Source organism: Phacochoerus africanus, chromosome 15, assembly GCF_016906955.1.
Source record: "Phacochoerus africanus isolate WHEZ1 chromosome 15, ROS_Pafr_v1, whole genome shotgun sequence".
Taxonomy (NCBI): domain Eukaryota; kingdom Metazoa; phylum Chordata; class Mammalia; order Artiodactyla; family Suidae; genus Phacochoerus; species Phacochoerus africanus.
In genome coordinates this window covers 32,849,143-32,863,756 of record NC_062558.1, presented here as the reverse complement: position 1 = coordinate 32,863,756, position 14,614 = coordinate 32,849,143, and the positions used below count along the sequence as shown (strand labels likewise).

At 39.5% G+C, this 14,614-nt stretch overlaps 1 protein-coding gene across 15 annotated transcripts in view; it reads left to right on the top strand.

The window, feature by feature from the left end:
* ATXN2 (ataxin 2) overlaps positions 1 to 14,614 on the top strand; it is a 119,802-nt gene that overhangs the window by 20,467 nt on the left and 84,721 nt on the right. For all 15 annotated transcript variants that reach the window (XR_007132159.1, XR_007132158.1, XM_047760033.1 and 12 more), the window contains exons 2-4: positions 12,410 to 12,446; positions 13,538 to 13,597; positions 14,080 to 14,151. Coding sequence is in view for 13 of the 15 variants with exons in the window: in XM_047760033.1 (XP_047615989.1) it covers positions 12,410 to 12,446; positions 13,538 to 13,597; positions 14,080 to 14,151 (169 nt within the window). In the remaining 2 variants the exon portion in view is untranslated. The remainder of the gene's footprint in view (positions 1 to 12,409; positions 12,447 to 13,537; positions 13,598 to 14,079; positions 14,152 to 14,614) is intronic.

Here is a 14,614-nt window from a genome sequence, read left to right as displayed (position 1 = left end):
CAGGTGGTGTGAACTGGTAGCACTGAGGAGTGAGTAAATGACTGCTTTTGGTGGCTGGTGAAGAAAAATCTTTAAATATTGATGAGCGTTGAGGTGAATCTTAAGAAATGATAAGCAGTTTTCCAATGAGGCCATGGAAGGGAGGAGAAAGCCAGGCAGGGAAAAGTTTGCTAAAGTACAGAGATGCCTATAAACATGGTTGTGGGTTGAAAAATTTGGTTTACAGTGTGGTGAAAGAATTGGAGGGAATAAGTACTGAAAGCAGGGAGATAGATTTGGGAGCACTTATAGTTAGAGAAGAAAGTGCTCTTGAAATAAGTGCTAATTAGAAATTTTTTATTAGAAGATTTCAGCATAAAAATAGAACAGTTTAATGAGCCTTATGTATCACTCAGTTTTAGCAGTTATTAGTAAATGGCTTATCTTGTTTCTCCTATATTCCCCCTTCCCCATTATCACTTGTAGTCTTTTGAAGAGGATTAAAGTTGTTTTGAGGCCCTGGGAAAGATCAGTGACTAATTGGTAAAATCGTTGGGAGAGAGACTTGAATTCACCACAAAGAAACACTCTGTGCACTAGTCAAGAGGGGAGGGATGCTTTGGAGGGTAGATAGCACCTGCTCCTGGAGAAGCTCAAAGAGAGAACTGGAACTGCACTGTTGAGTATGATGGCCACCGTCCATGTATGGCTATTTACATTTAGAATAAGTTAATTGAAACTTAAAAATAAATAAATAAATAAAAAATAAAAAAGGAATTCCTGTTGTGGCTCAGTGGTTAATGAACCCAACTAGCATCTATGAGGATGCAGGTTTGATCCCTGGCCTCACTCAGTGGATTAAGCCAGTGTTGCCGTGAGCTGTGGTATAGGTTGCAGACATGGCTCTGATCCCAAGTTGCTGTGGCTGTGGTGTAGGCCGGTGGCTATAGCTCTGATTGGACTCCTAGCCTGGGAACCTCCATATGCCACTGGTGTGGCCCTAAAAAGACCAAAAAAAAAAAAAAAATCAGTTCCTCAGTCACACTAGCCATATTTAAAATGCTCAGCTGCCACATGTGCCTGGTGGCCACCATATTAGGCAGCATGGATATAGAACTTTTTTGGGGGGGAGGGGCATACCTGTGGCACATGGAGGTTCCCAGGCTAGGGGTTGAATCGAAGGTGCAGCTGCAGCCTACACCACAGCCACAGCAATGCAGGATCCAAACCGTGTGTGACCTACACCACAGCTCATGGCAACGCCAGATTGCTGACCCACTGAGCGAGGCCAGGGATTGAACTGAATCCTCATGGATCCTAGTTGGATTTGTTAACCACTGAGCCACGAAGGGAACTCTGAACTTGTTTTTTTTAAATCATTACGGAAAATTCTCTTGGACATACTGGACTTGAGCCCTGGGATTCCTTTTTATCTGATTTTTGTGGAGTTTTTGGTTTGTCTAGGTCATATCTAATTGTGCATAGCTTTATGGCCAAACTCTATCTCTTCCTCCGAGGCATGTGGAAGTTCCCAGGCTAGGGGTCCAATCAGAGCTGTAGCCACTGGCCTACGCCAGAGCAACAAGGGATCTGAACCAAGTCTTCGACCTACACCACAGCTCACAGCAACGCTGGATCCTTACCCCAATGATTGAGGCCAGAGATCGAACCCACCACCTCATGGTTCCTAGTCGGATTCATTTCTGCTGCACTACAATGAGAACTCTAGCAATGCTATATTCTTAACCCACTGTACCAGGCTGGGGATCAGTACAGCACTCCCAAGACATTGCCAATCCTGTTGCACCATAGTGGGAACTTTTAAGTAAAAGTTCATTTGAAGAGTTTTTTGGTTTTGTTTTATAATTCTAGTGTATGCTGTAATATGAGGAAAATAAATGCATTAGCTAATAATTATTAAGTAGTTCATAATGTGCCAGTCATTATTCTTAAGCTAAGCTGTCTATATGTGATGTCATTTAATTTTCATTTTCGTATGAGAAGGTACTTTTTTTTTGAGTACTTACTTCTGTTTTTATCATACATTCTGTAGATGTTGAAATTAAGACACAAAGAGCTGAAGTCATGAGGTTAAGGCCCCAGAGCTGGAAAGTAGTAAGGTCGGAATGTGAACCTAAGCAGTTTGCAGAACTGAAATAGTTCTTTTGGAGATGGTTCTTAAAACATTGATTCTAGATGATTACATGATTGGATTAATTCCGCAGTTGTGTCAATTTAGAGTTGTCAGCCCTCCTCAGTTTACTATGGGTTGTCACAGCCCTCCCTACTGCTACTTTGTTTGACTCATCTTTTCAGTGAGGAAGTAGTTATTCAATAAGTATTGGATATATAATTTCCCTTTCTAATAAAACTGAACTGGAAAGAACAAAATGACTCATCTGAGTTAACTGTAAGAGCTGGAGTTAGATTTCTAGTTCTTAGTTAACTGTCCTTTCTCTTTTTTTTTGTTTTTTAGGGCCGCACTTGTGGCATATGGAAGTTCCCAGGCTAGGTGTCAGAGCTGCAGCTGTAGGCCTATACCACAGTCCAGCAATTTGACCTATGCTGCAGCTCACAGCAGTACCGGATCTTTAATCCACTGAGTGATCTTTAATCCGCTGACCAGGGGCAGGGATCAAACTCGTGTCCTCATGGATACTGGTTGGATTCATTTCCGCTGAGCCACAGTGGGAACTCTGATTGTCCTTTCTCTTGACTGCTGTAGTTTTTCTATAGGAAGAAATTGAATTGGTCAGTACTCATCATAATTCATATAAACTATACTATATACTTAATTTATTCAACAATTTAGAGTACTGACTGTATACCAGGCTCTGTTCTTTAGCCCTGGGCACACAGCGGTGAATGAGACAGAAGTGTTTGCCCTAATGGAATATGTATTTTGGAGGTGGTAGATGTATAGAGACAGAAATAAAATAGGTGGACATATAATAATATTTCAATTAGTAAGTATTATGAGGTACTAAATATGTGTTACTTAAGTGCTAAAACAGTGATACAATAATGGTTGAGGAGCTACTTTTGATGGCTTAGTCAGGGTAGGCCTCTGAGGAGTTGACATGATCTAAATAACAACAGGTAGTCAGCCATGTGAATATTTGGGGGAAGAACATTATTACAATTTTATTGGAGGGGGTTTCAGGAATGTAGTATTCTTAGTATGCCAAAGAATATTAGTTATATCGAATATTAGTCTGATTTTAGAAATTTGGGTCAACGAAGTATTTTAATTGGGTGCATCTATCACCCAAGCTTATTCTAAGAGCTGTAGAAAATAGTGAATGATTTCTATAGTTACAGTTTTGCAAAATGGTGATGAGTGAACAGAATGGTGAAAAATGAAGTAAAAAATTAAAAGTTCTGTAATTACATGGTGTGGTGGCAATACCAACAGAAATTGCATGTTTGTCTCTTGCCAAACTTTGAAACAATAATGGAAGGGAATTTTATTCTTAGGTTATTTAATATGTTTCACTAATCAGTGCTCTTGAATTTTTTTTTTTTTTTTATAGTCTTTTTAGGACCTCATCTGTGGCATATGGAGATTCTTGGGCTAGGGGTCAAATTGGAGCTGCAGGTACAGGCATATGCCACAGCAACAATAGATCTGAGCTACATCTGTTATTTGTGCTGCAGCTTTCAGATCTTTAACCCACTGAGTGAGGCCAGGGATCAGAATGCATCCTCCTGGACACTGTGTCAGGTTCTTAACCCACTGAGCCACGAGGATCCAGCCACAAGGAACTCCTCAGATTGTTGATGTATTTTTTTCCAATTTGATAATTCTTGGTGTTCCTGCTGTGATGTAGCTGGATTGGTAGCATTTTTGCAGTGCCTGGATGCAAGTTCAATCCCCAGCCTGGCACAGTGGGTTTAAGTGGTCTGGTGTTGTTGCTTCTGCAGTTCAGATCTGATCTCTGGCCTGGTAACTCCATGTGGCATGGGGCGGACAAAAAAAGAAAGAAAGAAAGGATTCTGGTGGTGAGAGAGACAGGTAAAATATACATATGAAAATATGCTTTTAATTTTCTTCCCTAGTCATAACTTCTGATGTGTAAGCTGGCTGAAGGCAAGGCTGTATTCATCTTGTTTTCTCAGTAAATATTTATTATTTATTTATTTATTTTAAGGGCCACACCTGGGGTATTTGGAGGTTCTCAGACCAGAGGCTGAATCAGAACAGCAGCTACTGGCCTCCACCACAGCCAGAGCAACACCAAATCCAGGTCACATATGTGACTGGTACCGAAACTTGCAGCAATGCTGGATCCTTAATCCACTGAATGAGGCCGGGGTGGAACCTGCATTCTTTTGGACACTAAGTTGGGTTCTTAACCTGCTGTACCACAGCAGGAATTCCAATATTTGTTAAAGGTAAACCTTAGAAAAGCTGCAGTTTTTTTTTTAGGGCCACGTGTGTGGCATATTGAAGTTACCAGGCTAGGGACTGAATTGGAGCTACAACTGCTGGCCTGTGCCACAGCAACGTGGGATCCGAGCTGGGTCTTCGACCTACACCACAGCTCACAGCAACGCCAGATCCTTAACCCACTGAACGAAACCATATATCCGAACCCACATCTTCATGGATACTACTTGGATTCATTACTGCTGAGCCACAATGGGAATTCCAAAAAGAAAGCTGCAATTTTGAGGGTTTCTTCTGTGCCAGACTCTTTAAAATGATTTTACAATTTTATATGCCGTGGATGTGGCCCTAAAACGACAAAAAGAGCAAAAAGAAAAAAGGAGTTCCTGTCGTGGCACATCGGAAATGAACCCGACTAGGAACCATGAGGGTTGCGGGTTTGATCCCTGGCCTTGCTCGGTGGGTTAAGGATCTGGTGTTGCTGTGAGCTGTGGTGTATGTCGCAGACTCGGCTCGGATCTGGTGTTGCTATGGCATAGGCTGGCAGCTGTAGCTCCGATTAGACTCCTAGCCTGGGAACCTCCATATGCCACTGGTGTGGCCTTAAAAAGGACAAAAAAAAATTTTTTTTGTGTGTGTGTCTTTAATAAGGCATAATTAACACACAATAAATCCCACATTTTAAAGGGTACATTATAATTTTTTTTCACTTTTTAAATTTTTATTGAAGTATAGTTGATTTACAAAGTTGTGACAGTTTCTCCTCTGCGTTATATTAAGTTTTGACCAAATGAGAGTGTGTATCTTTAGCTTATTATTTTATTTGTTCCTCAACAACCTCTTGACCTTTCTTATTTCCATTTTGTAGATAAGCAAACCATGGGCCACAGTGGTTAAATAACCTTCCTGGGGTCAAGTAAGTGGCTGAGCCAAGATTTTGAAATGCAGTTGTCTGAAAAGTGCCCCGCCCCTTTTTGGTTTTTCTGTCTTTTCCAGGGCTGCACCCTTGGCGTATGGAGGTTCCCAGGCTAGGGGTCTAATCGGAGCTGTAGCCGCCGGCCTATGCCAGAGCCTTATCTGCGACCGACACCACAGCTCATGGCAACGCCGGATCCTTAACCCACTGAGCGAGGCCAGGGATCAAACACACAAACTCATGGTTCCTAGTCGGATTCGTTAACCACTAAGCCATGACGAGAACTCCAAAAGTGGCCCTTTTGAGTCAAGATTTTGAAATAGAGGTGTCTAAAAAGTGACCCTCTCTGTTTTTAAGCACTGCATTCTGCAGTCCTGGTGCCTTGGGTTTCCTTTAGTTAATGTCTGAGACCTCCTCTGTAATTTATCCACAGTCCCTTCTCACTTGTTTCATTATTGGTGTATTTAAAACTTTTTTTTATTAAGATATAGTTAATTTACAGTGTTTCTTCAATTTCTGTTGTATAGTAAAATGACCCAATCACATACAGTTCCCTGTGTTGTACAGTTGAACCCCATTGTCCATCCATTCCAAATACAGCAGTTTGCATCCAAAAACCCCAAACTGCCTGTCTATCCCACTCCCTCCCCCTTCCCCCCTGATAACCACAAGTCTGCTCTCCTTGGCCATGATCTGTTTCTATTTTGTAGTTAGGGTCATCTGTGCCCTAATTTAGATTCTACAAATAAGCAGTATCATATGGTATTTGTCTTTTTCTTTCTGGCTTTCTGTATGAGAATCTCTAGTTCCATCCATGTTGCTTGCTAGTGGCATTAGTTTATCTTTTTTATGGCTGAGTAGTATTCCATTATATATATGTACCATATCTTCTTAATCGATTCATCTGTCAGTAGACATTTAGGTTGTTTCCATGTCTTGTCTATTGTGAATAGTGCCGCGATGAACATAGGGGTGCTTGTATCTGTTTCAGTGAAAGTTTTGTACAGATATATACCCAGGAGTGGTATTGCTGTATCATATGGTAGTTCTGTATTTAGTTTCCTGAGCTACCTCCATACTGTTTTCCATAGTGGTTATACCAATGTACTTTCCCACCCACAGTGAAGGACGGTACCTGCTGTTGGTGTATTGATGTTTTCTTTTTTTTTTTTTTGTCTCTTAGGGCCACACCCTCAGCATATGGAGGTTCCCAAGCTAGGGGTCCATTTGGAGCTGTAGCCACAGCCACAATAACTCGGGATCTGTGATCTACACCACAGCTTATGGCAACGCCAGATCCTTAACCCACTGAGCGAGACCAGGGATCAAACTCGCAACCTCTTGGATGCTAGTCAGGTTTGTTAACAGCTGAGCTATGATGGGAACTCCAGTGTTGTCTTTTGTAACAAAAAAGTTTTAAATCTTGATCAGGTCCCATTTTTCATCTGTTGTGCTTTTAGTATCATATCTAAGAATCCATTGACAAATCCATTGAGGGTGTACTCCCATGTTTTTTTGTACTGAGTTTTGCTCATACATTTATGTCTTTAATCCATTTTCAGTTAATTTTTATGCATGGTATGGGATAGGGGTCCAGCCAGATTCTTTTGCATGTGGTTGTCCAGTTGTCCCAGCACTATTTGTGAAAATAATAATCTTTCCCCATTGAATTGAAACTCACTGAGTGAGGCCATGCTAGTCAGTTTGGTAACAGCTGAGCCACAACAGGAACTCCAAGTCCACCAATTTTAAGTGTACAGTATGATGAGTTTTTATTACAGTAGAGTTGATTTATAATATAGTGCCAAAATAATGAGGGTTTTTTTTTTTGTTGTTTTGTCTTTTTGTTTTTTCTTGGGCCACAACCACAGCATATGAAGCTTCCCAGGCTAGGGGTCCAGTCCGAGCTGTAGCCCCAGCCTACGCCAGAGCCTCAGCAACTCAGGATCTGAGCCATGTCTGTGACTTAAACACCACAGCTCACCGAAACACCGGATCCTTAACCCACTGAGTAAGGCCAGGAATTGAACCCACAACCTCACGGTTCCTAGTCGGATTTGTTAACCACTGAGCCACAACGGGAACTCCAATAATGAGTTTTTAATGTCACATTTATTTGGTTATAATTTCAACCTTGACTGATTGATTCATTCATTCATTCCTTTATTTTGGCTGCACCCATGGCATGCAGAAGTTCCCAGGCTAAGGATCGAACCCGCTACAGCAATAAGCAGAGCCAATAAGCAGTGACAATGTTGGATCCTTAACCTGCTGAGTCTCCAGGAAACTGCTAGTATATCTTTTAAGGTTTTTTTGGATCTGCCTTTAGTTTGGGGAGTGGCAGTTTTTTGAGGTATAATTTACATATAGTAAACTCATTATGTTTAGTGTTAAGTGCTTTGAGTTTGACCAAATGTATATAGTTATGTAATCACTACTATAGTTAAAGTACACCAGGAGTTCCCGTTGTGGCTCAGTGGTTAACTAACCCGACTAGGATCCATTAGAATTCAGGTTCTATCCCTGGCCTTGATAAGTGGATTAAGGATCCAGTGTTGCTGTGAACTGTGGTGTAGGTCTCAGACGCAGCTTGGATCTCATTTGCTGTGGCTGTGGCATTAGGCTGGCAGGTGTAATTCCAATTCAACCCCTAGCCTGGGAACTTCCGTATGCCACGAGTGCGGCCCTTAAAAAAAAAAAAAAATACACCACCCTGAAGTTCCCGCTGTGGTGCCGCAGCAGGACCTGCAGCATCTCTGGGATTCAGGCTCAATCCCTAGCTTAGCACAGAGGGTTGGGGATCCAGCATTGCCACAGCTGCAGCTTGGATCTGATACCTGGCCCAGAAACTCCACATGCTGCAGGGCTGCCAAAACAGGAAACAAAAGAAAAAGATATATGATGCTATAAAGTTCCTTCTTGTGCCTGTGTGTGTATTTTTTCTTTTTAGGGCTGCACCCATGGCATGTGGAAGTTCTCAGGCTAGGGGTCAAATTGGAGCTATAGCTGCCAACCTACACCACAGCCACAGCAACGCCAGATCTGAGCTCCATGTGCAACCTATGTAACAGCTCACACAATGCCCGATCCTTAATCCACTGAGGAAGGCCAGGGATTGAACCCACATCCTCATAGATACTAGTCTGATTCATTACCACTGAGCTACAACAAGAACACCTGTATTTTTTTTTAATTTAGTTTTTATTTTATATTGTAGCATCGTTGATTTACAATGTTGTATTAGTTTTAGGTGTATAACAAAGTGAGTTGTCTGTATAACCATTTTTCAGATTCTTTTCCCATGTAGGTTATTATAGAATGTTGGTGCTATATGGTAGGTCCTGTTGATTATCTATTTGATAGATAGTAGTATGTATATATTAATCCCAAACTCCTGACTTATCCCACCCCATCCTCCTTTCCCCTTTAGTAACCAGGAGGAGTTTGTTTTCTGTGTCTATTTCTTGATACAGATAAGTTCATTTGTATCATTTTTAAAAGATTCCATGTATAAGTGGTATCATAGCATTTGCCTAACTTGATTTAGTATGATAATCTCTGTGTCCATCCATGTTCCTGCAAATGACATTCTGCCTTTTTTTTTTTTGGCAGAGTAATACTCCATTGTATATATGTACCATTCCTTTATCCATTCCTCTGTTGATGGACATTTAGGTTGCTTCCATGTCTTGGCTATTGTAAATAATGCTGCAGTGAACATTCGGCTGCTTATATCTTTTCGTTTTTAGGGCCGCACCCATGGCATATGGAGGTTCCCAGGCTAGGGGTCAAATCGCAACTACAGCTTCCAGCCTGCACAATAGCCACAGCAACACAGGTCCTAGCCATGTTGGCGACCTACACCACAGCTTACAGCAACACCAGGCAAGGCCAGAGATGGACCCGAAACCTCATAGTTACTAGTCAGATTCATTTCCACTGTGCCACAATGGGAACTCCTCTTTTTGAATTACTGTTTTCTTTGTATATAGGCACAGGAGTTGGGTTGCTGGATCATATCGCAACTCTATTTTTAGGTTTTTTTTGAGAATCCTCTGCACATTATTAGGAGGGTCCTGTTTTCTCTGTACCCTCTCCAGCATTTATTGTTTGTATACTTTTTTTTTGCTTCACCTTTGGCATGCAGAAGTTCCTGGGCCAGGGACACAAGCCATAGCAGCGACACCACCAGATCCTTAACCTGCTTAAACCACCTGCGAACTCCTGTTTGTAGACTTTTTGATGATGGCCATTCTGACTGGTGTGTGGTGATACCTCATTGTAGTTTTGATTTCCATTTCTCTAATAATTAATGATATTGCCTATCTTTTTATTTTTTATTTATTTATTTAGTTTTTTGCTTTTTAGGGCTGCACCTGGGGCACATGGAGGTTCCCAGGCTAGGGATCCAATCAGATCTGCAGCTGCTGGCCTACAACACAGCCACAGCAATGCCAGATCCCAGCCATGTCTGCGACCTACACAACAGCTCACAGCAATGCTGGATTTTTAACCCACTGAGCAGCGAGGCCAAGGATTGAATCTGCATCCTCACGGATGCTAGTCGGATTTGTTAACCACTGAGCCACGAAGGGAACTCCAAGTTGTCTTACTTCTAATAGGGTCTTTTTTTTTTTTTTTTGGTCTCCTTAGGACCATACCCACAGCTTATGGAAGTTTCCAGGCTAGGAATCAATTGGAGCTGTAGCTGCTGGCCTATACCACAGCTCACAACAACACAGATCCTTAACCCATTGAGCAAGGCCCGGATTGAGCAAGGCCAGGGATCAAACCTGAGTCCTCATGGATACTAGTCTGTTTTGTTACAGCTGATCTGTGATGGGAACTCCCTAATATTGTCTTTTTCGTAGATTCTCTGCATAAATAATTATGTCGTCTTTTATTAAAGACAGTTTTTTTCTTCCTGTCCAATCATCGTACCTTTTGTTTCTTTTTCTTGCTTTATTACACAAAGTAGAACCTCAAGTTTGAGTGTGCTGGGCTGGGGATCAAACCCAAGTCCTGGTGCTCCCAAGATGCCGCTGGTCCCATTGTACCAGGGCGGGAGCTCCTGATCTTAGCTTCTTTGAGATTCAGTTTTTGAATGCTTTGTCCCGAAATACTAAAGAAAAAAGTGAAAAGTTAAGCATAATCTGAATGCATCCAAAAAGAAAAAAAACAAGAATGAATTTGAGCTTTTCTCAGTTTCAGAGAATGCTATTATATGCTGACATTCCCTTTGGGTGTTAAGCACCTGGTAAATCAGCAGTTTCAACACTCTTGTACCACATTATACCACTGTGAGTCTTTTATTATTTTCCTCGTTGACCAGTTTGTTCTATTAAAAAGCAATTACTCTTTTTATTAGTCAAAGATACAACTGTATAATCAATAAGAAAAATAGTGTGACTTCTAAAGGAGTTTTATGTTTTAAGTGCTTTTAAATAGCCTTGAGGGACGCTCTTTGAATTTAAAGGCAATTAGTGGCATTTGTTTAAGCCTTTTAACTGTGGCATCTCAGCACAGCACACTAGGATAAGATAATCATTCTGAGCAAGATTTAGCTATTTTATAGCCTTTGGCTACTGACTACAAATAAATAGAGAAACTAATAAATTCAGATAGTGTTTGAAAAATGAGGGAATTGGGTTAGACTTCATTATGAAGTTAGTTTATCCCTTGCTGTAAAATTTCAGAGAGACAGCGTAACCTAAAAATGAAAAGTCTTTGGATTATTTGGATCAAATGCCAGCTCTACTGCTTATGAATTGAATGATTTTGGTCAAGATATTTAACTGCTAAGATTCAGTTTCCTCACCTGTAAAGTAGGGATAAGAGAATTTGACATAGTGCTCACCATAGTGTCTAGTTTGTAGTAATAATAAATGATATGTTACTGGTCATATTTCTTAGACTTTCTAATTTCTCTACCTGTGCTGTGTATGAGGTAAAAAGTTACTGTTAGAAATGGAATCTCAGAAGTGATTTGGTTAAAGACAGTATTTCCTAGGTTAGAGAAGGTGATAGAGTTGGAAACCAAAACCAGCTGGCCTCAAAGTGCTCAGTCTTGCTTTAGACTTCTCGCCTGAATTGTGCTTTTCTTTGGATGTTTTGTATTTGTGGCTTAATTTTAATGTTGTGATTGTTTTATTAGAGTGAGATTCCATTACTGTTACTCCAGGGTAACTGATATTTTAGGAATGACATTTTACTGTATTAAATTTTTTTTTTCATCGTTTCTTAAAGGGCTTAATCTTTTCCATTGAAGCAAGCCTTTGGGTGCATTATATTCTCTAAGTTCACTTGGAAATAGAGCCCATGTTACTGGAAATTATTTGATAACTGACATTGGTGTACTGCATTGTTTCAGAGGGAGGGCTTTGTCAGAGAAAGGCACTTGTTACATAGATCCTGACAGAGGCGCTTATTATTTAGAAGTGAAAATGCTTTGATACTTATTTAACTTATTTTCAGATGATTTTCTGCATTGCAAACCCAGTACTTAGTTTTAGAGGTGAGGGGGAAATATGGGATATAACTTAATGTTAGTCAGATATGTCAGTTAAATCAAGAATAGAATCTATATTTTGTTCCTGAGTGTAACTTTTCATAAGTGATTGATTACTTTTGGTGTAAAGATTATTATATTTGGTAATGGTTATTTCTTTAAGTAGGCTGTTTTTATTATTACTTCATTTATTTGATTTTGACCATATGCATATTCTTTTCTTTGGCTGCACCCACGTCATACAGAAATTCATAGGCCAGGGATCAATACTGTACCACAGTAGTGACCCAAGCTACAGCAGTGACAATGCTATATCCTTAACCTGCTGAGCCATTAGGAAACTACCCTCCCCACCACCCCTTTCTTTTTGGCCATACATGTTCACATTCTTCATCCTTCCCATGACCTATAACTGTTCTGGGCCTCTGAGCCAACAAAGCACAGAGAGACTCATACTTAGGCAACCTTTATACTAAATATTAGACGAGCCTCCCCTCCCCCCTCCAGATAGCCTTTGTTTTATTTGGATGAAATTATAAGTTATTTTAAATTTAAAAATAATTTTTAGCTTGTTTAGCCTGTTGAATTTAGTAAACATAACATTTAATCTTTTCAGAGGTCGAAACAGTAGCAAAGGACTGCCTCAATCTACGGTGAGTGACTTTATTAATGTTACTTGTTTGTAAAAATTGCAACTATAATATGACTTCTAAGCCATAGACCAAAAGCCAAGGCTGGGAAAAAAAATTCCCTTCTTTTGAACTTTATATCTCAGATAACCTTTATAAGTCAGTACTGTTTTGTATAAAATTATTAGCTATGTCTGTTGTTTTTCTGATGGTGACTCTAAAATGTAGAATTGTTTATAAATAATATTTTTATTTTTCATGCTTAGTAGCAGTAGCTCTTTTGTTCCTTTATAGATGACTAAAGGCAAATGTAAATGATTAATGGGAAAGATGGAACTAGGACCGGAGTTTGCAAAGCTCCTTGGGTTTTTGATTTTGAAGTAATGTGCTATCTTTGGTTTCTTTCAATTTCCCCCCTTGGGAAAGGGCCTCTGGTTTTAAATTTTGAAACTTTATCAGTTAAACTGTGCACGAGGGGCGGAAGGCCTAAGTTCCATAGGATGCAAGAAATAAATCAAAAGCGGTTAATAATTTTTGAGACTTTGCCTTTATCGTGGATAGTTTTTCTTCTTTAGAATCAGGACACAGCTTTATCTGGTGTGTGATAAGTCGTGATGTGGTTGATTAGACCTTAGAGCAGTATCATTGGCTTAGATATGCTAAGAGAAGATAGTCAAGGGTCTGCTGCAGAGGTTCCTACCACTCCATTTATTTATTAAGGTATACTTAATCCTAGTTAGTGTATAGTTCTGTGAGTTTTGATGCATACAATTGTATAAGCACCACCACAGTCAAATTAGAAGTTTTATCACCTCCAGAAATCCCTCATGCCACTTTGTAGTGAATCCTACTCTTCATTCATTGATTGCTCTTCTGTTGCTATGGTTTTGTCTTTCTTCATATTTGAAAGATCTCTTTTGCTTTTTGAATCATATATAGTCAAAACATTGTTAGTTGGTATGACTGATTTCACTTTGAGAACTGATACTCTATGAGGCAAAAGATTATGGTAAATGAAGTCTTCCTTTAACTAAACATTTTGTAGCAAAAGAAATATTAACTTTAATATTTATACAAAGATAATGTGCTAATAATGTTTTTTCTTAATATTTCAGATTTCTTTTGATGGAATCTATGCAAATATGAGGATGGTTCATATACTTACATCAGTTGTTGTAAGTTATGAGTATTGGGGAGAAACTGTCTTGGGAGTGGAATAAAATAATTTCATGAAGTTAAAATGTGAATAAATGATTCTCAAAGTAATATTTCTTAGGTCATGTTTAATCAGGATGATTTAGAAAAAACTGATTAGAACTTTATTCAAGCTGTTGTAACTTGCTATAAAAGCATTCTTGTTAACCCTGCTGCATACGAAGTAACGTTACTGGATGATTGTCTTTAGTGCATTATTTTGTCACTTAATAAAACTAGAGTCAAAAATACAAAACTTTAGTATTCAAACTTATAATGTAGACTTTGAACAGGGCTTCTTGAAAAATTTTGAGAACTCAGTGCCTTTAACCTTTTTTATTCTGTCATTGATGACCTAATATGTTGAATGAAGCCCGATGAACTATATAAGAAGTAAAATGAAAGCAGTCATCCCCCATGACTGCATCACGCACTGTTGCTTTGATAAATTTTATGTTTTTAGGGATCCAAGTGTGAAGTACAAGTGAAAAATGGAGGTATATATGAAGGAGTTTTTAAAACATACAGCCCTAAGGTAATTTTCACTCTTTTTCTCTTTTTAAAATGTAAAATCCCATGAATCAGCAACTACTGTATGTTTTTATGACTTTCTGATAATTTTATGATTTTGTTATTTTTGATTTAGCAGTTTATAGTTATGAGGTAGATATGTTTGTTACATTTTCATGCTCAGTACTTGACTTTGAAAGTGCTTTTTAAACTACTTAGAATGATCTTGCTCTTCAGTTTCAGATAATGATTATTTTATAAATAGGTTTGTCTAATCAAAAAGACCTGTTGAGAGTTCTTGTTGTGGCTCAACGGTAACGAATCCGACTAGGATCCATGAGGATTTGGGTTTGATCCCTGGCCTCAATCAGTGGGTTAAGGATCTGGTGTTGCCGTGATTTGTGGTATAGTTCACAGTCATGGCTCCGGTCCCATGTTGCCATAGCTGTGGTGTAGGCTGGCAGCAACAGCTCCATTTCGACCCCAGG